Source organism: Nycticebus coucang, chromosome 3, assembly GCF_027406575.1.
Source record: "Nycticebus coucang isolate mNycCou1 chromosome 3, mNycCou1.pri, whole genome shotgun sequence".
NCBI lineage: Eukaryota > Metazoa > Chordata > Mammalia > Primates > Lorisidae > Nycticebus > Nycticebus coucang.
The window spans coordinates 160,407,707-160,431,211 of record NC_069782.1 but is presented as its reverse complement, the minus strand read 5'-3'; the positions used below and the strand labels follow the sequence as shown (position 1 = coordinate 160,431,211).

Here is a 23,505-nt window from a genome sequence, read left to right as displayed (position 1 = left end):
ACGTGGTGAGTCCTTCCGAGTGGGACAAGGAGAGTGTGGTCTGTCTGCAGGTGTAGCTGCAGCAGGCCTTGCCTGGGGGTGGGTGGTGGCAGGTGTCCAAGTGAGCTGTGCTGGGAGGAGCAGGTGCCAGGGGTATATGTGGGGCATTTGGCCCAAGCATAGGAGGAAGTGGTGGAGCTGTGTGGATGGACCCCAGGGAGGCCGGAGAACCAGTCCTGTTGCAGAGAATCCTGTCTTGACAGGCCCAGAGACATGGCAGGAAGCTGGGGCTGGAATAGGACTAGGTCACCAAGGGAACTGGCGGCAGGAGTGGGCTCCGGTCAGGGAGCTGGGGAGCTCGGGCAGAGCTAGCCCCAGGCGGAACTGAAGGGACAGAGGTGGGGACCATCCTGTCCGAGGCCTGGGCACTGACTGTGTGCTTGAGGACTGAGCTCCTGGTTTTCTTCAGTTTTGTTTGACTGGGGTGTCCCAGCCAGTTAGCACTGGTGTGGGAATTGGCTTCTGATTGTTCCTGTTTTCGGAGAGATTCTGGGTGTGAGCAGGAGAGAGAAGGCGTGAAGGGCCACTCGGGCATAGGGGTGCTTGCTGCAGGGAAAGACACGCAGCTGCCCACCACCTCCAGCCTCTCTTGACTAGCCAGGGCAGCTCTCATCACCCTGGGGGAAAGGTGGGGAGGCACTGGCCTCAGTGTCTGGGCATCCCCTTCTGTCCTGGACTTGCATCTCCCTTAAATCTGGGGATGTTTGCCTGTTTTAGAAGCACTGCTGTTCCCTTGTCCTCCTCAGCTCCCCTTCTGGAACTCCACATGGACGTGTGCCAGGGCCGGGGCCACACCTGCACCATCACTTCCTCCCACCCTCGGGGCAGGTGCAGACACCGCTGGGTCCCCGGGTTTCCTCCCTTCTGCAGGTTCTCTCTGTTTTTCACAAATACACGAGTCTAATTCTTTTTTCTATTCTTTTTACTTTAATGGCTTTAATTCTCATTTCCAAAAATATTCTTTTAGTTTTTTAAGATTTGCCTGATTTTTAAAAAACTAGCTGCTTCTTGTCTCTTTTTACCCTGATAATTATTTTTCTAATTAATTATATTGAGGTATAATCTAATGTAATAAAAAGTGCATATTTTAAACACTTGCTTTGGTGAGTTTCAACAAATAGACACACACAGAACCACCTCCCCAATCAAGTCCCCTCACTCTGAGAGCCCCTGGCTGTGTCCTCCATGTGCAACCTGGCTGTGCTGTCTGCTCCTCACCGCAGACTCAACTCTGCTGTTCGGGAGATGACAGGGAGGGAAGGGTGTGCTGTCACCGCATTGCGCATCACGTCTGAGAGTTACTTACCTTCCCTAAAACTCACAGATGTTTCCCTAGGACAGCAGTCCTCAGCCTTCCTGGTCTCAGGACCCTTCCACACCAAAGTTACTGAGTGTCCCAAAGAGCTTGCCCTTAACACACTGCACTCACTGACATTCACTGTATTTGAAATTAAAATAGAAAACATATGAAACCCAAGGACACACAAGCATACCTTTCCTTAGACGCCAGAGTGGTGACATGCCATGTGCCACACATCTCTAGAACATTCTTTTATGTGTATTCATGAGAAAATGGGAGTGGACAAAGAAAGTAATATCTCAGGATTAGCGTGAGAGTAGTGTGACCTATGGACCCTCTTAGAGACCCTCAGGGTTTCTGGACTGCCCTTGCAGAGACACTGTTTTATAGTATTCAGCGGCCCACTGAGAACAAAGTTGTGTACATGGTATCGGGGGGTGGGGTTGAGCTTTATTTTTTCTGTATGGAAAAATACAGATTATTTCAGTTGTTTCAGAACCATTTTTGAAAAGAACACCCTTTCCCTATTGAATTACGTTGGCACATCTGGTAAATGTCAGTTGACCTGCATCTGTTTCTGGAGACTCTCGTGTTTTATGGGTTGGCAAGTTCATGCCACGCGTGGCAGGGGCCGTGAACTGGTGGTGATTCTTGCAACTGGTAGTTGCCTTAAGTCTTCCAATTCATTTTTCTTGAAGGTTGTCTTGGCTGTTCTAGGACCTTTGTGTTTCCAAGTGATGTTTAGGAAACAACTTGTCAACTTCTGGGGGAAACTGCTGGTGTTCTGATTGGAATTACGTTGGGTCTGTAAGTAATTTGGAGAAATGACATCATAATGAACTTGACCTCCCATCGGGGCATGTGCTGTGTCATCAGTGTTTTGTGGTTTCAGTGTAGCAGCCACGCCTGCCTTCCATCAAACTTAATCCTAAGTCTTTTATGGTTTTTGATGTGATTATCAACGGTATTATCCTTCTAAATTTATATTTTTTATTGTTTCCTATTATATAGAGATGCAACTGATACTCAGATACTGACCTTGTATTCTATGACCTTGCAAAATTCACTTACTAATCATACTGGTGGTAGATGCTTTAGGGTTTTCTTTTCTTTTTTTTTTTTGTAGAGACAGAGTCTCACTTTATGGCCCTCGGTAGAGTGCCGTGGCCTCACACAGCTCACAGCAACCTCCAACTCCTGGGCTTAGGCGATTCTCTTGCCTCAGCCTCCCTACAGGCGCCTGCCACAATGCCCAGCTATTTTTTGGTTGCAGTTTGGCCGGGGCCGGGCTTGAACCCACCACCCTCGGCATATGGGGCCGGCGCCGGGCTTGAACCCACCACCCTCGGCATATGGGGCCGGCGCCTTACCGACTGAGCCACAGGCGCCGCCCTGCTTTAGGGTTTTCGATGCAGACCATCACACCATCTGCCCAGCCCCTCTTTTCCTGGCCTCTTGCATTGAAGAGGCCCCAGTCCCCAGCTGTAGCCTGGGGAGGGCCCAGGAGTCTGCTCTTGTCCCTGGTCTTAATGGGGAAAGCCAGCAGTGCCCTGTGGGACAGCAGCTGCAAGTTTTTACTGATTCCTGAGACAGGATGAAGATGTTTCCTTCTTTTCCTATTTTGCTAAGTTTTTTGTTTGATTTTTGAAATCGTGGATGGGTATTGTATGCTGTGAAATGTTTCTTCTGCATCTATTAAAATGATCATGTGACTTTCTCCTTTTTTCCTTCATATGGAGTATTATACTGATTGATTATTTTAATGTTAACCCAACCTTGCATTCTCTACATATTATCTTTTTTTAATGTATTGCCAGGTTTGATTTCCCAGCCTTCTTCCCATTTTCTAGTCATGAGGTTCGGCCCTCTGTTGCTTAATTTTTTGGTCTGGTTGTTCTAGCAATTACTGAGACGGAGATGTTAAAAATATGAGATTTCAGCAGAGGCAGCAGCAGTGGCCCAGGGTATGGCCACTGTTCTGAGCCAGTGGCACATTGTCCAGAAAGGACCTTGGCAGAGGGACCAAGAGAGAGGGAGGAGAGGGTGGTGAGGCTGCAGCTCTGGCAGAGACCGTGGGCTCCAGGTTGGGGCTGGGGCAGTGAAGCTGCTCTGGACTTGCCCCACAGCCTTGCCAGGGCCTTCCTGGAGAGTGGGTGGCTCTATGGGGGGGGGCAGTGGGGGACAAGGGCAGCAAGCAGTGGACAGTGCAGGGCCCTTCCCTTCAGCCACCCTGCTGGGCTGCTGCTGCTGCTGGGCTGGGTGCCTGGGACCAGCTCCAGCCAGCTGGGCTGGTGTCTCCAGTGGTCTGCGAGGCCCTCTGTCGCCATTTGTGGGTCTCAAGTGAGGAGAGGGTATCCCCACAAAGATGCGGGTGGGGGGGGTCAGGGACAGGGCCACAGCCCCACCCTGTACTGGAGCCTTCCCCTCCCCCACCCTCCTTCACCCTTTTCCGGCCCCTCCCCACCGCCTCCTTCCCTGACCCCTCAGCCTCTCCCTGCCCCCCCATCCAAGGCCCGTCCCTCAGACCCTTGTCCGTCCCTCTTCCCCTTCCCAGACCTTCCCCAGCTCCTCCTCGCCCCTCCCTAGATGCGACCCCCAGACCCCCATCCACACCCCCAGCCCTCTGACGCTCTGTCTGTCGCCACAGCCTCATGACACTACTGCGATGCCAAGTGCACATGGAGGTGGCACACATTGAGGAGGACCAGGACCGGCCAGAGCCTGCGATGGAGCACCTGCTGAAGGCTATGCGCCTGGACAGCATGGGCCTCTACCAGGACAAGCTGCAGATGGCCTTCGGCCGGCTACACCTGTGCACCATGCTGTACCAGGTCCCCGAGCGTGATGAGGACAGGGCCACCATGGCCATCGAGCAGGTGCCAGTGTAGCTGGCCAAGGGAGCTAGGCCCTGAGAAGGTCCACAGGGTGGCTGTGGGAGACCTGGGATTGCACGGAATCCATGGGGTCCCAGCTGGGCTCTGACAGGTGCAGCACAGAGGGAGCTGCCCAGGGCACCTGGAGGCTAGGAGGCCTGGGACAGCACAGCTGTCTGCGCAGTGCCCGGCAACATTCTCAGAAGAATCAGAGGTGGTGCTGCTCTGCCAAGTGCCAACTTGCTGGTCACTCTCTCCTTCCCACAGGCAAAAAAAGCCATCCTGAAAGATAGTGTCAGGAAGAAGCGGGCCCTCCTGGTGAACGCGGGCTTGGCCTTAGCCCCGGACACGTTTCAGATTGTGCTAGACAGTGAGAATGAGGCCAAAGGTGAGTGCCTGAGCCCAGGGCGGCCCTACCTGGGAGCCAGCTGCACTGCTTGTAGCCACCCAGGGCCTTGTGCTACTAGAGGCAGACCCCTCACAGGGCTGGGGCCGTGCTGTGCCCCACACATCACTGCTGTGGTCTGGATGCCGAGGAGGGTGCTCTTCTCCCCAGTGGCTCAGGCTGCCATGACAGAGGCCACAGACTGGGTGGCAAGAACAAGAACTCATTTCCTCACAGTCTGAGGCCAGAGTGCTGGCATGTTTGGCTTGGCTGAGCCCACTGTCCCTGGCTGCAGGTGCCGCCCTCCCTGGTGCTGTGCTGGCGTCCCTCTGTGTCCTTTTCTCCTCTTCTGCACAGATACGAGGCAGGCTGGACGAGGGTCCAACAGGTGGCATCATTTTCCTTAATTACCTAGTAAAGACCCTGTCTCCATATAACTCTGAGTTCCAAGGTCCTGGAGGTTAGGACTTTAGGATGTCTTATTTGAGGGGACTCACGTCAGCCCACAGCAGCTCTGGGTGACTGTACTGGAGAGTCCTATGCACTCTCCCTAGTTTACCTGGGGTCTGCCAAGGCCAGTGCAGGATGTTCCTCCAGCTTAGTGCCAGCGGCTGGCAGTTCTCACCCAACCTGATGCCAGGTGTCACACAGACTGGAGGCCACATTCGTGTCGGGACAAAATGAGAGGAAGACACAGTGGCACCATCTCATTCTGCAAAGGGCACGGAGGCAGCAGCTCTCGGCAGTGGCCGTGGCAGGTGCCCACGCCCTGTTGTCTGTCTTGCTCTATCATCTCCCATGGTTACTCTCGTTCTTGGTTTCATTTTGTCCTAAGAAATTTGAGGAGCACCTGCTGGACACATGTGTTTTGCTTTCTTGGCCCATTTTACTCTCTAAGCAGGTACCACTGAGGCCTGGGGCCTGGCACACACCTGCAGGTGCTGTGGGGCTGCTGGGAGCATGCCCTTGACTTGGCACCTCAAGTTGGATCTTGTCAAGTGATCTTGCCTGGCTCTGAGGGCCCTAGACTCCTGCTGGGGTCTCCTGTGCCAAGGTCAGCACAAGGACAGGCTGGACAGCCTTGCCTCTGCCGTGCCCATGCTCATAGGTGCAGTGAGCTCAGCCTCGTTGGGGTCAGATGCATGAGCAAGGCCAGTTGCAGCTCTGCAGGGGGCAGACAGTCACTGTGGTCAGGAGCATCCTTGTGAACAGACCTGGGGCCCTCGTGTCTCCAGCCCCTCCCACAGACAGCACCTGTGTTCCGTTTTCTGTTCTCAGTTTCTGCCGGGAAGAATAAGGGCCGGTTCGGCTTCCTTGCTGCAAAGGCACGTCACTACATTGTCAGTGTGGACAAAGCTGCTGGGCACTTACGGCGCTTGGGGAATGAGAATGAGGGTGAGAGGTGAGTAAGGAGAGGGTCCTTTTTGGTTAAAAAAAAAAAGACAAAACAGAAGCAAACATGAGCCCCGCAAAGAAGGCTGGGGTGCAATTGTCAGGGCGTGTGCAGAGCCGCCTGCTCCAGATGGCAGGAGGGGCCCACCGGCTGCTGAGACCTCCCTCTTCATGGGAAGGACAAGCCCCGGTCTTGGAGGGCTCAGCCACTGTTGATAGTGATGCTCAGGTGGGGCGCATGGTGGTCAGGACTCAGTGAGCAGAGCCTCCTGACTTTGGAGGGGTCCTCAGCCCAGAAAACCTGCCCTGACCTGGGCAATGATGTGTGGGTGGCATTTCTCATTGTTACATGATCAGGAGGTGCCACTGACACTTGGCAGGTGTGACCAGAGAACTGCTCCCTATCCCAGGACACCCCCCCGCCCAGAGCCATCACTTGCCATGAGCATTGATTTGTCCCACGGTCACTCTTTTCAACTGTGAAACTATAGAACCGCTACTGGCTTTTTCTCATAAGTGGTCATTCTAGGTCTTTTCTGATTATTCCAACTATCTCCATATTCAATTTTTTCCCCTCCTTTGGGTCTCTGGGGAACAGAATACAGATTTGGGCAGAACTGGCCAAAGTTGCGCGGAAGCAAGGTGTGTGGGACGTCTGCAGGACGGCGAGCCGCTTCTGCCTCCTGTACGACAACACCAAGACGAAGAAGCCGCAGACGAGGCCAAGGAAGGGTATGCAGCCCCCAGCGCGGCCCCCAGCCCTCACTGCCAGGCAGGAGGGGTGGGCTACTGCTTGTGTCCACGGGGGCCTTCAAATGGAGAATGGTGCCTTTAAATGTTTGTGGCTGACCCAAGGTACTGCTCATGGTGCTAGCAAGACAGCACAGTCACTACCATTCATAGCACCTGTCCCGGGCAGCTACTGGCTGGCTGTGTGCCAGGGACCCACCAGCACTGTCATGACGTTAGACCTTTGGTTACTTAGAGGGTCTTTGAGGCTTAGACTGGGGCAGCACAGTGAGTGGGGGGCAGAGCCCAGGCCAGGTGGTCAACACATGGGATGCACGGATGCACCAAGGGAGGCAGGAGACAGAGCAGGCATGGAGGATGTGGGGCCCTATATGAGTAAGGAGGCAGTGGCCCCCAGAAGGCAGGGGGCATGGGTGGGAGCAGGTTTCTTAGGCCAGTGCTTCCCCAAGCCGGGGGGGACAACCCTGGCCACGCCGGGAGCATCTTCAGTGACACTGGTCACAGATGAGCTCCTCTGGCCCGCCCTGGGCCCATGCCCACCTCCCTGAGCCCCAGCATGTGGCCCTGAGGAGCTGCAGAGAGGTACAGGCATCAGAAGTTTGCCAGGAATTCTTGGTTTTTGTTGCTAGAAAAGACACCACTTTCACCGACTGCCATTTTCTCAGGAAAGAAGAAGAGAGGTGGTGATGTCTCTGTGCAAGACTTCTGGGCCCAGCTGGAGAGCCCCCCGCAGAAGCAGATGCACCCTGACCTGCTGCGCAGCTTTGCGGAGGTGGGGTTCATCAGCGCCGAGGTGCGTCCTGCGTCGCGGGCACAGGCCCATCATGACCCCAAGCTCTGGGTGGGGGCGCGCGTCCTTGCCTGAGCACTGCGGCCCCACCTATGTGCTTTGGCATAGTGTGTTAGGGAGGGAGGCTTCCTGCATCCCTGGGAGGTTTGCTAGGAGAAAGGTAGACACCAAAATGTGTCTCGTCATGTGTGGATCTTAGCTTTTTGTTAGGAATGGTAGAACCTCTGTGAGTTGACCACCCGAGGGCTATCTCACACTGGTAACCATAAGAGGTGGTCCCGTAAGGAACTGGGCTGACTGTACTGACTTACATGGATGGTGCATGTCCAGTCAGTGAATATTGAGTCACCCTAGGAAGTGCTCGCTGTGGGGAGGTGGCGAGCTGTAATTTCTGAACTGTGAATCAAGGTTACACAGATATGCCAGGTTATTGTGATTCTTCTGGGGATATTTAAGTCAGGGTAGACTTCAGAAGCACTTTGGACAAGGTGTGGTATGGACAGGGGTAAGGCCTGGGCCTGGACTGATAGCCCCAGCCCCTGGCAGGCCCTTTCCCACACTTACATGACACTGAGACACCGGCTCGCCCACACCAGTCAGCAGGTAAAAGTGACTAAGCCAGACCAAAGCCCGACCCCAGCCCCCTGGCCTGAGCTCCCAGCCCTGCATCCATGCCAATGCCAGGGGTGATGCTTGGGACACCATGTAGCCTGGGACGGTGCTCAGTAGGTGGCTGTCAGCCTTAGAGGCTGGAACACTGGCTGGCAATGTCAGGAACACCTGCCATGCATGAGCCAGGGACACACCTGTATGGACAGCTGACCAGACGTCTGATGGGGTGGAGTTGGCTGAAGAAGATAGAAGCAAGGCGGTCCTGGCCATGGGATGGCCATGGGCACTTATCCATGCCTGGGGCTGCCCAACCCCTTCCCCTGTGTCCCTGCTGGCCTGTTCCCAGTGGGCCGGCTACTGAGCAGGCAGGGGGCTTGGGTGCTTCTCACATGTGTGATGGTGGCAGGATGTTGCTGTCCCTCCTTGGGGATGATGGGCTGTGTGTTGTGCTTCTGGTGTACGGGTCTGTTGGTGAAGACTCAACCTGTGCGGGGTTTCCTCACCATGACCCTGGGGTGGCTGTTGGGGCAGACTTTGGCCGCCTAAGGTCCCCACATGAGTCTCTCTGCCTTGCGTTCATCATTTGCAAACTGAAAGCTGAAGGGAAAGCCCTTGGCAGTATGTCCCCACCTAGGCTCAAGCCCTGCCTCTGCCCCGGCTTGCTGCACACTTCCCTCTGCAGGCCACTGTCCATTTTCTGCGGTCAGAAGGTGTGGAGCTGAATGACCAGCCTGTCCCCCCTGAGGACTTGAGCCAGCACGCGGCCGGCTATGTGCCTGAGCCCCCTGAGGAGAGTGCGGACTGGATCGCGTACAGGTAGGGGGTCCAAGGCTGGCCACAAGCACTGCCCGTAGGTGCCATGGGGGATGCCCGCACACACATGGGAAGTCTCGGCTTTCACGCAGTGACTGACCCAGCCAGCATGAGGTGAGGTGCTGGCAGACTTATCTGTGTCCTAGAAAGGCCAGGAGCATGGCCTGCTGGTGTGCGTGAGTCGGAGTCCAGGACCTTCTTCTCCAGGGTGTGGTAATGGACATTGCTCCTTGCAGGTAGTCTCTCTGTCAGTAGTCAGCTGTGAAGGGCTGTGTCGGGGAAAGTGAGGGAGCAAAGCTGCTGCTCGGAGAAAGAGCAGAGAACCATCTCCATTGTGGGAAAAGCTGCCCAAAGCCTTTTACGCCCTGATAACTCCCTCCAGTAGAAACAAGAAAGATTAATTTGTATAGAACATCTCAAAAGATCTGCCCATATGGGATTCCAAGTTCAAAAACAATCATGAAATTGGGGTGCTGTGTTAACAGTGATGACTTTAGCTATTTTTTCAGTCTAAAATTCCGTATTTTAAAAAGTGAATGTAGGAAAGATGGAATGTCCTTCCTGTGTATGTTCAACTCGCTCCAATGATGTGAAGGAGAGGAAAAACCTCTTTCCTGTAATTTTTATGTATTTGCTGTACTCACTCTGGACCCAGCCCTTAGGAGGGAGGAGGAGGGAGGAGAAGGGAGCAGTTACTGCGGCAGCAATTACTCAGTGCTGACAGGCTGGCACTTCAAGATAATCTGTCCATCAGCAGCTGTCAGGCCTCAGCTCCCTGCCGGAGGGCCCAGTGTCCTGTGAGGCACAGTGCAGGGACACTTGCCCGGGCCCAGGCCCTCGGCTGGAGCAGGGCTCCCCACTCTCCCCTCTGGCTGTCCTACAAATGGACAGAAGAGGTTCCGAGAACTAGGCCAGGTTGTGCTTGTCCAGCCCACCAGCTGAGAGTAGCTTTGATATTTTAAAAATGTCAAAATGAAATGGAGCAGAGACCACAAGGCTCACAAAGCCCAAATTACACCTGTGCCTTTACCAAGGGCAGACAGATACCAGCTGTACCTGCACAGTGCTAACAAGGGTTCCCTGAGGAAGGGCAGCCTGCATGTGATGGGCCCTCAGCCACAGGGGGTGGGGTGGGTGGGTAGGAGGGGTGGGTGCAGGAAGCCTGGAAAGAGCCTTGGGTGGGAGGGCTGAGCAGGTTTGCAGCTGAGAGCAGGGGTGGGAGCTCAGGCCACACAGAGTAGCCAGGGATGACTGTAGGTATCCAAGGGGAATGAGGACAGACTGGGGCGGGTGGGACAGAGGAATGGGCAGAGCAGGGCTGGGCCCAGGATGCTCAAGGTGGGAGTGCTGAGGGTGCTAGGTGTGGGTGGGGAGCCCAGCCTCAGGCAGGACAGCTCCCCAGGCTCCGCAGAGTGCTGCGAGCCATGGACGACCCTGCACTCGCTTCCCTGAGGCCTTGTCTGTCTAGAGGAGGTTTTGTTTCAAACCAAGAGCTTCGTGGTGTGTGTTTTATAGAAGCTGGATTGAGAGCCTGTCCCAGTACGCCATGAATAACTGGCTGCGCTCTGCAGAGATTGGGCAGGAGATACAGGAGCCCTGGATTGTGCAGAACTCGATCGTTTACATCTTGAACCACAACTACCACCTCATCCTGGCCGGGCGGCAGAGGGAGCTCATAGACAGCTTGTACCACCTCTTGAGCATCGTCAAGGACATGGGTTACAGTGGGTGTGTGTGGGCTGCGTCACGCCATGTCCAGACCTGGGGGAGGCAGGGAGCTTGGTCCTGCCTCTCAGAGGGGCCTGCAGTTCTCCATGTTCACTCTAGGAGTGAAGGGAGCCACAGGGAAACCAGCAGGACCACCCCCAGGCCTCTATCCTGCACTGTGCACCTGTTAGCCAGACGTTCACGTCTGAGCCCAGGAGGCCTGTGCATTCAGTGGGGTACCTGGGCCTACCCAGGCACTGGTGGGGCTGAAGGCCACAGTGGAGCCACCAGTCTTGCCCATGGGCTGCAGGCATGGGCTGTGAGAAAGGTTTGTCTGAGGTCTAGATCACTCAGGAAAAAAGAGGAACTCTGCATAAAAGTCTCATTCTAGCTTTTTAGGGTTTTTTTTTTGGGGGGGGTGGAGGTGTTAAAAAAATCTGTATGTTTTTTTAGCCAGAGAGATGTGAACTTGTGAGAGACTGCTGTTTTCCCCGGCTAAAATTAGAAATTTGAAAACATCAAGTGGGGTCAAGGTTTTATCTAACAGAGACGAAAAGACTGTATTTTCTGTTGGTTTGGTTTTTAGTCTAAACAATAGGATTTTAATTTTTTCACCAGATACTGAAATAGAAATGATAGAAGGACTCAGAACCCAGCAGCACACACATATTATGATTTTTTAATTATGCGTAACAAAGATGTCAGACTGTGACATAAGTTCCTGCATGAGGCCCCCTGGCAGAGGGAGGCCTGGGACTCAGCATGGCCATCAGCACCAGAGCCTGCCGAGCACCTCTGCTTATAGCCCGGGTGCTGCGTGCTTCTGTTGTAGGCAAAGGCCAGACCCCAAAGACCCACTTCTTGGCACACGGTGACCAGTTTTGATGATTTTAAGTGTTCGGTGCTAGCGTGTTTCCAGTGAGAAGCATGAGGTTCTGGTGTAGACCTGTTTGACCTGCTAGTGGATATAAAGGCTTTGACCACCCCAGATAGCCTCTCAGATGTCCTGACAGCAAATGCCATGGCCTTTCTGCCCTTGGTTAGCTCCTCAGGGATATTCTGGCCAGTCCAGTGAGGGTGCAACTCTCACCTTAGCGTGCAGCCTCCATGGGAGGAGACAGCACCTTCAGGCAGCAGAGCCTTTGACCTGCTCTTCCCAGAGAGCCCCGAGAAGGTCCTGAACCCCCTTTCCTGCTGAGTTCCCGAGGCGAGTCACCCGGCTATGCATACTTGGTCATCCCCAGCCTGTCTCCTCGGACCCAAGGCCATGGTGTGACACCCCCACACCAAGGGGGCCTTGCCTCACCTCCAGCACACTCTCTCCAGGGACCCTGCAATGCTGGCCATGCTCTGTGACACCCTGGCCCGCGGCCTGATTATCAACTGGATCCCAACCCAGATGGTGGAGAAGGGAAGAAGATTTGCACGACCGAATATCTTCCATACCCCCGTGGATGCGGGAGGCAGCGCTGAGATCAAAGCAGCTGTGGAGGTAGGGCCAGGAGAGGGAGAAGGGGAGGGCCAGCCCACGGCACCGAGCTCTGGGGCTTCCAGCAGAACTTGGAAGCTCTAAACCATGGCTGAATGGAGGCAGCAGGGCAAGGCCAGAGGGCTGGCTAGGGCAGGGCCCGGCACGTTGTGCCAGGGCAGAACAAACCAAGAGAAACACAGACCTGGCCCCATGAACCAGCGACCCCAGTAAACTGGCAGACCACATATTAAGTGTGTGGAAGGATCTGGAGAGCCTTAGAGGGTCACTGTCCTGTGGAATTTAATGAATGTGTGTTTGTTATAGTAATCCAAAATAGAGGAGAAAAAATGTTCTTGTTGATGGGTGTTGTAAAATGTTTAATGGTTCATCATCCATTTCTAACTTGGAAGAATCTTATGAAACCTGGAAGAAAATCAGGTTTCTCACTGAGTCTAAGAAATGCTTTGAGCACTCACTGTGTGGGCCGCAGCCAGGGTGGTGAAGGCCCTTGTGCCTCAGGCCCAGGCAAGGATGGCTGAACAGGTGTGAGGCTCAACGGGAGGGACCCAGGGAGGGGCCATGTCAGGGTTAGGGCTTCCTTCTCGGAGGCTCAAAGAGTGGGTGGCAGAGCACCAGGGCAGCTTGCATGCTGGATCCAGGAGTGAAAAAGACTGAGCTGGTGCTCCAAGAGAATGTAGGACAAAACTGTCAGTGACAGGAAGGCTTGGCAGGGAGGAAGGGGGCATGGCAAAAGTCATCCTCACAGCTGAGGACAGCTCTGCCGAGCACAGGAGCCAGAGCAGGCAGCTGCCCTGGGCAGGACAGCAGCCAGCTGTGAGCCTGTGGGGGTCAGTGTGCAGAGTCCGTGCAGCCCAGGCTCGACCCACAGCTAGAAGGAGGTGGAGAGTAGGGCAGGGCGTCTTGCTCTGGGAGTTCTAGCTGCCTGAACGTATTACAGGGAACAGGTGTTCACCTTATACTGTAGGGGTGAAAACCAGTGAGAGAGGGAATGTATCTGGTCAGCAGGTGGTCACTGTTGGTGACCAGCTCTGTCCATTCTGGGCCAGGCTCTGAGCAGGCCTCACTGGGCCTCACATGACCCATGTCCTGGTCTCATCCCCACTTAAAGAGGAGGAAACTGGGGCACAGATGGGAGACATGTGCCCTGGACACTTGGCACTCAGGGAGGGCCCTGAGGCACAGCTCCCATTCCAGGGCATCAGCTTGCACGTCCCCATCCGTGGGCACAAAACACACGACAGGTCCAGCCCTCCAGAACTAACCCCAGCCCCAGGGGAAGAGGCCAGCTCAGGGTGTGAGCACCCCTCACTGTTCACCCACTGGGGGGGGGGGGTTCTAGGTGCTTTCTGACCTTGGGGGTGGGCAGGCAGGGTGTACTCGAGATCTGCTGGATAGGGGCACATCTGGGGTAGGGTGCAGCCAGGGCTGGTGGGAGCCTGCCAGAGCCGTGAGGATGACTGCCCCTACCCCTCTCCCTGCCTCTCCCCTACTCTGCTACTCTCCCTCCCCTCCCCCTTCCTCTTTCCCCTGACTCTGTCTTGCTGGGTGTGTGACTGTGTCTTCAGCTAAGGGTGTGAGCTTCTCCAGTTCTGAGGGGCACCTGCCAGCCTTGCCTCAGAGCCTCCATCAGGCATGAGGATGGGTGTGTGTTTAAACTTCCTTCACAGTCTGGACTAAGGGCTGGCTCTGCTCATGTTTTTGTGATTTTGATCTTGGCTGAGTCCCCCATGTAGAATTCAGATTTCATAACTGAGGATACACGCATCCTAGATCTGTGAGTTTGCCCTGAGCCTGACCGGCGGGAGCGTGCCTGAGGAGGTGGTCCCCACCAGCGCCCGGCAGCAGCTAATCGCCACCTGGGTAAAGGCCAAGCAGCTATTACAGCAGCAGATCGGGCCACGACTGGGCACAGAGGAGCAGGTGGGCAGGGTGGGTGCAGGCCGGTAGTTGGGCACAGCACCCTTGTACCCTTGTGCCAGGGGCTCTGACCGCAGAATGGTGGACATGTCTGAGACAGGCCGGGGGCTTGGAAGGGGTTCCCTGCCACTTCAGTTCTTCACAGCACCATCAGGGCAGTTGGGGGTCTCTTTTTGTGCTGAACTTGCTGCCCTGGCCACCCTGGAGACTGGGCACAAGGCTTTCTCTGCCTGCCCATTCAGGAGGTCCCAGACTTTTGGGGATGCTGTCTGGCCTCTGGGCTGCTCATTGAGGCCTTACCTGGAGGCTCCGGACAGAACCTTGTTAGGAGGGCTGGGTGTCCCCTGTGAACACGAAGGGCTTCTAGGCAGGAGGCTGGGGAAGAGGGCCCTGGGAGGAGAGGCTCAGGGCTGGCCCACTAGCACTTGGCCCCTGCAGGGAAAGCTGAGGAACACAGAAAGTGCATGTGATGGACAGTCAGTGCCCAAACCAGGGTGGAGTGGTCAGGGACGGCCTGGGGTAGGGCCTCTGAGCCTGGCCAGGAGTGTGAGTTGGGGAGGGGGCCACAGAGGCAAAGAGGTGGCGAGTATCGTCCCACCTGTCCTGGACCACCTCCACGCCTGGGCCACCTGTCTTCTCTGTGGACGGGATCCCCTGGCTGTCGGATGACACTGCCGTCTGCTCTGGGGTGGCACAGCCTCGAGTACTTTTTACGGCCTGAGATGGCACCATGGAGGGATATACTCACACAAATAGCCTAAGGTGTAAATGCTCCACATTGTGTGGTCACATTATTGCTGTTAAACTAATATTTCACAGAGTTAAATTCATGGCTCTTCCAGCTTCCCTGTAGCCCTCACTACAGCACCCTCAGGTGGAGCAACTCTCCGTGCTTCCCTCCCCACAGGGATCCAGCGAGGACACCAGCTGCATGACCAGGGTTCTTGTGGCGCTGGAGATGTACTCCTGCAACGGGCTGGGCCTCATGGATTTCAACGTGCCACCCCTGGCCCAAGTGAGTGGCGTCAGCTGTCCCGGGCTCACCGGAAGCCCAGAGTGGAGACAGACCCTGGCTCCCACGCTGCCCCCTCCCTCTCCACCCTCATCCTGCAGGAAGACATCCCCCCCAGCAGGTCTGGGCAGATCTTGGCAGCACAGGGGCCCCGTGTGCCTGGCCCCATGACGCCCTGAGTGGGGTGGAAGCCCTGGACCTTGGGGCGTCATGGCCCCTGCTGTAGCTCAGCTCTGGTGGCATTTCAAGATACATGCAGTCCCATACCTCTGTTTGCAATAACACACTAAACAGTGCATGTCCATGCTTGAGGCTTGACAGAGAGCACCAAGGCTCCCACAGCAGCCTTGCAGGTCCAGGCAGTCAGGAACCCGCATCACTAACGCAGGGCTCCTTTTCCTGCCACTCGGAAGCTGGTGAAAATGGCCTCCGAGTGCAGTTGGCCGGAACCCCTGGTGGAGGTGCAGACCCTGACGCGACTGGCCCACTTTGCCCATGCAGCACGTGACCATGAGATCACCATGGCCTGCACCCACAAGGCCGTTCAGCTGGGCATAAACTACATGAGGACAATAGGCCCGTAAGTAGCCCTTATCATGACACCGGCCAATTCCCAACAATGGACAGATTTCCAGTGTGGCCCGGAACCACAGGTCTCTACACAGGAGGGTCTCTGTTCACAGGTCACCATGCAGGAAGGCCCCTAATCACAGGTCGCAGCCCAAGAAGGTTCCTGATCAAAGGTCACAACATAAGAAGTCCCTGATCACAGGTCATAGCACACGAGGGTCCCTGATCGCAGGTCACAGCACATGAGAGTTCCTGATCATAGGTCATAGCACAAGAGGGTCCCTGATCACAGGTCACAGAACATTAGGGTCCTTGATCACAGGTGACAGCACAGGAGGGTCCCTGATCACAGGTCACAGAACACAAGGGTCCCTGATCACAGGTCATAGGACAGAAGGGTCCCTGATCGCAGGTCACAGAACATTAGGGTCCTTGATCACAGGTCACAGCACACGAGGGTCCCTGATCATAGGTCACAGCACACGAGGGTCTGTGATCGTAGGTCACAGTACATGAGAGTCCTTGTTTGCAGGTGACAGCACAGGAGGGTCGCTGATCACAGGTCACGGAACATTAGGGTCCTTGATCACAGGTCATAGCACAGGAGGGTCCCTCATCACAGGTTACCAGGCAGGAAGATCCCTGATTACAGTTCACAGCACTGAACGATCCCTGATTTTGTGTCACCATGTAGGACGGTCCCTGAGCACTGGTCAGAGCATAGGAGGTTCTCTGATCGGAGGTCACAGTCTAGAAAATGTGGGAGAGATGCAATGTGTGGGATCAATACTGGAGGTCAAGCCTCCATTGAGCTCCCACTCACAGCATGAATCCTGTAGGTGACTCAGATATGGAGATTGGGGACCAGGTAGGAGTGAGTTGTTCAGAGGCAGAGGACAGCCAGGATGCAACATTATTTCCTTCAGGACAGGCAAGAAATATTTCTCAAATGTTATTCCCCAAAGATAAAGAAACTACCAAGCTGTGGTCCTGGGCAGAGCCAGCATGCGCGTGGTGCGGCGTGGAGCCCTCAGACCATGGTGAATGGCTTTAGCCATGCCTCTCTGTCATCTGTGGTTCTTAAATTGAGTTTTATTTCTCACTAGCATTTTTTTTTGGCCAGGGCTGGGTTTGAACCCACCACCCTTGACATATGGGGCCAGTACCCTACTCCTTGAGCCGCAGGCACCTCCCTACTAGCAATTCTTGTTGCTAGTAGGCAACAGATGAGCTAAAAATGTGAATATGTACATGGGGTAATAAGGAAGAGGAGGAGCTGCAGGAGACTAGGTCTTTTATTTCTGCTTTAGGGTTTTTGAAAAATCATTTGTGGGGCGGCTCCTGTGGCTCAGTGAGCAGGGCGCCGGCCCCATATGCCGAGGGTGGTGGGTTCAAACCCGGCCCCAGCCAAACTGCAACAACAACAACAAAAAAAATAGCCGGGGGTTGTGGCCGGCGCCTGTAGTCCCAGCTACTCGGGAGGCTGAGGCAGGAGAATCGCCTAGGCCCAGGAGTTGGAGGTTGCTGTGAGCTGTGTAACGCCACGGCACTCTACCCAGGGCCATAAAGTGAGACTCTGTCTCTACGAAAAAAAAAAAAAGAAAAATCATTTGTGAAGGGGCGGGCACTCGACCGACAGAGATCTCGTAGACCACCAAGGCTTGTACGAAAGGTCTTTTATTGGTGAGGGAGGGATGTTGCAGGACAATACCAAGGAGGAGTGAGGAGAGGGGAGAAAAGAGAGAGAGGAAAGGGGAGGGAGAGAGAGAGAGAGCACGCCTGTGAGAGAGGTATGTAGGTTCGGTTAGGGGAAGTCTTTAGAATGGTGATGGGAGGGTAGAATAGCCAATAAGGAGTTACTGCCCTGGCTGGAAGAGGCGTTAGGGGCAGGCCATAGTTAATCTTGGTCTGTAGAAAGTAGGAGGGGCTTTTCTGGGGCAATTATCTAACAATTTGTAGGGCAGTGCCTGTGGCTCAGTGAGTAGGGCGCAGGCTTTGGCCAAACTGCAACAAAAAATAGCCGGGCATTGTGGCGGGCACCTGTAGTCCCAGTTACTCCGGAGTCTGAGGCAAGAGAATCACCTTAGTCCAAGTGCTGGAGGTTGCTGTGAGCTGTGACATCATGGCATTCTACTGAGGGCAACAAAATGAGACTGTCTCTAAAAAAAAAAAAGAAAAGAAAGAAGAATCATTTGTAGCCAATCATTGTCCTCTAGTGGTGACTCAGTGGGACTGCACCTCCATATGGGGCTTAGCTGTGGCTCTGCACTGGGCCCGGCCTCGGTGATGCCAGCAAGTCCATGCTGGTGCCAGGGCTCAGGAGGCGCTGCGTAGAGCAGCCCTGTGCTCAGTGGGAGAGGCTGTCCTGCGGTCACTGCTGCGGCCCTGCACACTGTCTTCCCTCCAGCAGGCCACAAGGCCATGCCCTGAGGGTGATTAACCTTTATTAAAGATGCTTTTTTAAAAAAGTACACATATTTCAATTTTTTGTTCTATCTCTTTGCATTATTAAAGTTGTATGTAGACATTTTAGTATGGATATCCCAACCATGGGAGGCAAAGGGCAAATGCTGGCTCTAACCCCACCTCTATGTGGATGGCACCAATAAATGTAAAGGAGCTGACCTGGAAATGCAGGTCAGAGAGGGCCTGGTGGCCACACTGAAATGCCCACAGGAGGAGGTGAAAGGATGGCATCATCAGGAAGACAGGACAAAGCTAACTGTACCCACCAACAGTAGAGCTGCAAAATACCAGAAGAGGAAGGATGGGGCCCCACCGTGCGGCTGGGAGCAGTCCTGTCTGCATGGCTGGAGCAGCAAAGTGGGGAGGTCAAGGTGTGTAAGGCTTGAGTGACACTGGCCACAGAAGTCACCTGATGGCCCCTTACAGAGTCCCTGCCCACCAGCTGCATGACACAGGCCAGACTCCACTGTTGTCCCCTGCAGAGTGGCCTTGGCCTCAGGCCAGCAGGTGCCTGCAGGGGAGGAACAGCACCTCCGTATGGCAGGTCCCTGCCCTGGATCCCAGACCCACAAACGCATGTGCTTTTCCATGCAGAGTTGCAAGGATGTGCCCCTCTCAGGGAGCAGGGCATCATTCCTCTGTGGGAGGCTGCAGCCCAAGCCTGAGCTATGGGGTCTCAGCTCAGTGCATGTGTGGGGAAAGGGCCAGAAGGTGTTCAGAGGGATGGGCAGAGACCAGGAGACAGCCCGGGGGGAGGGCCAAGAGAGGCTCAGCCTGCTGACCAGCTGCTGTGCTGGGATCCCCTAGCCGGGAACACTGCTATCAGAGGGGCTATCTTGGTGCTGAGGGTGCTTGGCCTTTCTCCCAGTCACTGCCAGAGTCAGCGAGGCCACAGCCCAGGCTGCGTGTCCCAGCACTGGCCACAGGACTCACCCAAATCCCCAGGCCACAGGCAGGCACTACCAGCTGAGCCTCCTGCCTGTCCACCTCAGCTGCCCAAACTTAGAGCCCAGGCCTGGTGGACACCACCTGTGCAGGGCCACAGGCAGAGCTGCTGTAGGGGAGCCCAGTGCGCTTGGCGCTGCCCTCCCCAGGCTCTCTGTCCTCCAGGGCTGAGGCCCGGCTGGTGGCAGAGATGCTGTGCATGGCCTCATGTGTCAAGGGCAGGAGCATCCTCGAGAGCCTGAAGGGCCGGAAGCAGCTGCGGCTGTCGGCGGCCAGGGCCTTCCTGGAGAGTGCCAGGTGCGGAGGACAACGGGAGGCCTCGGGGACCCTGCACAGAGGCTGTGGTGGTTCTGTGGCTTGAGCAGGGTCTCCTGTCCTGCAGGGGCCTGAGCTGACTGGGAGAGGGTGGCTGGGAGCTCCAGGGAGGTGGAGGGTGGGGCTCACCTGCCTGGCACCTGCAGCTCAAGCTAGCACAGGCCCAACCAGGCACCAGCGCTGTCCTGGCAGGTGGGTGGGCATGGCAGGGCACAAGGCCCAAGCCTCACCAATCTCAGCTCCTGCAGCTACCCGGCTGCAGCAGTGCCTCAGGTGCCACCCACCTCCTGTAGGTTTGGGGGTAACGCAGGCAGCAGTGCTCTGGTGATGCTGGCTGCGCGGCACTACTGGAATGCCTGGTTGCCTCTCCTGTCCTCCGTGGCCAACAGGAAGAAGGCCAGGGCCACCGTCCAGAGGCTCATTGGCATCATCAACAAGACGGATGCCCGGAAGCAGGTGGGCTGGCCAGGCAGGCCCTGGGGGCTTTTCAGAGATGACTGGAGATGCTGGGGCAGAGAGACCCACGAACTGTCCTCCTTAGGCCGCCATCGCAGCACAGTGAAAGCTGGCCTCCCACACTCTCAGCGCCCACCTGGCAGCTCCTTGCTGAGCTAAGGAATATTCTCCAAGCCCCTTTTGCTCCCTGTAGACACAGCACAGGGGCCTCTAGTGGGGACGGGAGGAGGCCAGGCCCTGCTTGCAGGGCAGAGTGGTGCTGCCAGGACATGCAGAGGGGGTTGGGACCAGGGACGGCCAGGGCAGGGTCCCCCAAGGCCTGGACAGGCACCAAGGGGGACAACTTTGGGTGGGGTCTGACCCGAGCCCACTAGGTCCTGCCTGGGCACAGATCAAGAGGGCAAACTGTGGATGTGTAGACGAGTCTCCCCTCTGGCCTGTCACATCAGTACCTGCTTGAGCTGCTGGATCTGTGGGTTGGGCAGGCCCAGCCCCTGCCAAGCGGGCCCTGGGGCGTGTGTCATTCTCTGGGGAAGAGCCCAAATGTGCGATGGACATGGGTGAGAGACTGAGGGGCACAGGAAGGGATGTGGGAAGACAGAAATCCCCATACCACCACCAGAGAGCCCGTGGCCCAGGTGACCCTGCTGTGCTATGATATAATCTGGGGCAAGGGCGGGGTCAGGCCAGTGCTGCCCCAAGGGCTTCAGGATGCAGGGCCAAGGCCCAGCGTATCCTGGGCCTTGGCCTGCCTTGAAGAGCAGGCAGCTCAGACTCAGGAATCAGCCTCTGAGCACCCACAGAACCAAGGACTTCTCAGAGAACCAGAAGAACGTGGCCTAAAAGCTATAGGAGGAGGAGGCTGGGGAAGGGGGCACACACAGGGGAGCAGACGAGTGGGGGCAGAAGCCACTGCGCAGGTCCGTGGCTGCTCACCCCATTCAACAGCTCCTTGGCCTGACTGTGAAAAGGCCGTGTAGGCCCTTCTGGTCCCTAACCCCCTCTGGAGAGCTCCCTGACACCTTGAATGTGGTTCTGGTAAAGGAGCCTTCTTGGTTTGGCTCCCCAGGGAGTTTTGGACTGAGCTCTGCACCAGGGCTGCCTCTGGAGCCAGAATCCAGGAGCACAACCCAGCTAGGCTCCCCCGCTGCCCAGCCACCCCACATGCTGCATCCTGATCTAGCTATGCTTACATTATATGCAAGAAGCAGCTTCCCGGCCCCAGGGCTCGGCTCCCACAAGGCCTGCCCCAGCATATTTTCTACCTGCCCAGGAACACCAGGGTCAGAGTTCTAGCTTGTGGCCATGCCCAGGCTGACCCAGCGACATCATTTCTATAAACCTGCAGTTTCCTACAGCCAGATGCCCCCAGGTCAGAAAGCCTTAGGACACGCCCTGGTCCACAGAAGCCAAAGAATGGACAAGCCATGGGAGGTTTGGCTGCCAGGACAAGATAGGGAGCTTCCTGTGCCAGGAAGGCACACTGCTGCGGGTGAGAGTGAGCCCGCCCCTGAGCCCCGGGGGCCTGGCCTGCAACAGATGCAAGAACATGGAAAATCATAGCCTCCCACCAGAAGCTGGTGGGTACCAGGACATAGTCAGGGCCAGGGATGGGGAGCTGCCCCCCTCGGAAGCCAGACCCAGCCTACCACCTGTTATTGCAAACGAGGTTCTGTGGGTGCAGGTGTCGGGCTCTGTGGAGCTGAGTGGCCATGCAGGCTCTGGTGGCCTCTCTAGCAATCAGGGAGGCTGGCTACGCCCCTGGTCTAGCCAGGCATACAACTTGCCAAAACTCCAATTCTTTTTTTTTTGAGACAGAGTCTCACTATGTTGCCCTCAGTAGAGTGCTGTGGTGTCATAGCTCACAGCAACCTCAGACTCTTGGGCTTAAGCGATGGTCTTGCCTCAGCCTCCCAATAGCTGGGACTATAGGTACCCACCACAATGCCTGGCTATTTTTTGTTGCAGCTGTCATCATTGTTTAGTTGGCCCAGGCTGGTTTAGAACTCGCCAGCTTCAGTGTATGTGGCTGGTGCCGTAACCACTGTGCTATGGGCGCTGAGCCAAAACTCCAGTTCTTTCTTTTCTTTTTTTAATTTAATTTAATTTTTTTTTTTTATTGTTGGGGATTCATTGAGGGTACAATAAGCCAGGTTACACTGATTGCAATTGTTAGGTTAAGTCCCTCTTGCAATCATGTCTTGCCCCCATAAAGTGTGACACACACCAAGGCCCCACCCACCTCCCTCCGTCCCTCTTTCTGCTTTTCCTCCCCCCACCATAACCTTAATTGTCATTAATTGTCCTCATATCAAAATTGAGTACATAGGATTCATGCTTCTCCATTCTTGTGATGCTTTACTAAGAATAATGTCTTCCACTTCCATCCAGGTTAATACAAAGGATGTAAAGTCTCCATTTTTTTTAATGGCTGAATAGTATTCCATGGTATACATATACCACAGCTTGTTAATCCATTCCTGGGTTGGTGGGCATTTAGGCTGTTTCCACATTTTGGCGATTGTAAATTGAGCTGCAATAAACAGTCTAGTACAAGTGTCCTTATGATAAAAGGATTTGTTTCCTTCTGGGTAAATGCCCAGTAATGGGATTGCAGGATCAAATGGGAGGTCTAGCTTGAGTGCTTTGAGGTTTCTCCATACTTCCTTCCAGAAAGGTTGTACTAGTTTGCAGTCCCACCAGCAGTGTAAAAGTGTTCCCTTCTCTCCACATCCACGCCAGCATCTGCAGTTTTGAGATTTCGTGATGTGGGCCATTCTCACCGGGGTTAGATGATATCTCAGGGTTGTTTTGATTTGCATTTCTCTAATATATAGAGATGATGAACATTTTTTCATGTGTTTGTTAGCCATTCATCTGTCATCTTTAGAGAAGGTTCTATTCATGTCTCTTGCCCATTGATATAAGGGATTGTTGGCTTTTTTCATGTGGATTAATTTGAGTTCTCTATAGATCCTAGTTATCAAGCTTTTGTCTGATTAAGAATATGCAAATATCCTTTCCCATTGTGTAGGTTGTCTCTTTGCTTTGGTTATTGTCTCCTTAGCTGTACAGAAGCTTTTCAGTTTAATGAAGTCCCATTTGTTTATTTTTGTTGTTGTTGCAATTGCCATGGCAGTCTTCTTCATGAACTCTTTCCCCAGGCCAATATCTTCCAGTGTTTTTCCTATGCTTTCTTGGAGGATTTTTATTGTTTCATGCCTTAAATTTAAGTCCTTTATCCATCTTGAATCAATTTTTGTGAGTGGGGAAAGGTGTGGGTCCAGTTTCAGTCTTTTACATGTAGACATCCAGTTCTCCCAACACCATTTATTGAATAGGGAGTCTTTCCCCCAAGGTATGTTCTTGTTTGGTTTATCAAAGATTAGGTGGTTGTAAGATGTTAGTTTCATTTCTTGGTTTTCAATTCGATTCCAAGTGTCTATGTCTCTGTTTTTGTGCCAGTACCATGCTGGCTTTGTAGTACAGACTAAAATCTGGTATGGTGATGCCCCCAGCTTTATTTTTATTACTAAGAACTGCCTTAGCTATATGGGTTTTTTTCTGGTTCCATACAAAATGCAGAATCATTTTCTCCAAATCTTCAAAGTACGATGTTGGTATTTTGATAGGAATGGCATTGAATAGGTAGATTGCTTTGGGAAGTATAG

The 23,505-nt window shown here is 54.5% G+C and overlaps 1 protein-coding gene across 15 annotated transcripts in view; it reads left to right on the top strand.

The window, feature by feature from the left end:
• CFAP46 (cilia and flagella associated protein 46) overlaps nt 1-23,505 on the top strand; it is a 105,801-nt gene that overhangs the window by 16,732 nt on the left and 65,564 nt on the right. For 12 of the 15 annotated variants that reach the window (XR_008378849.1, XR_008378851.1, XR_008378850.1 and 9 more), the window contains 13 exons: nt 3,987-4,215; nt 4,480-4,600; nt 5,876-5,999; nt 6,588-6,721; nt 7,405-7,532; nt 8,824-8,957; nt 10,470-10,682; nt 11,988-12,153; nt 13,924-14,073; nt 14,978-15,085; nt 15,496-15,662; nt 19,229-19,360; nt 19,672-19,834. Coding sequence is in view for 12 of the 15 variants with exons in the window: in XM_053584427.1 (XP_053440402.1) it covers nt 3,987-4,215; nt 4,480-4,600; nt 5,876-5,999; nt 6,588-6,721; nt 7,405-7,532; nt 8,824-8,957; nt 10,470-10,682; nt 11,988-12,153; nt 13,924-14,073; nt 14,978-15,085; nt 15,496-15,662; nt 19,229-19,360; nt 19,672-19,834 (1,969 nt within the window). In the remaining 3 variants the exon portion in view is untranslated. Of the gene's footprint in view, nt 1-3,986; nt 4,216-4,239; nt 4,601-5,875; nt 6,000-6,587; nt 6,722-7,404; nt 7,533-8,823; nt 8,958-10,469; nt 10,683-11,987; nt 12,154-13,923; nt 14,074-14,977; nt 15,086-15,495; nt 15,663-19,228; nt 19,361-19,671; nt 19,835-23,505 lie in introns of those variants that run through there. The other 3 variants (XM_053584438.1, XM_053584432.1, XM_053584437.1) reach the window with 3 other exon arrangements.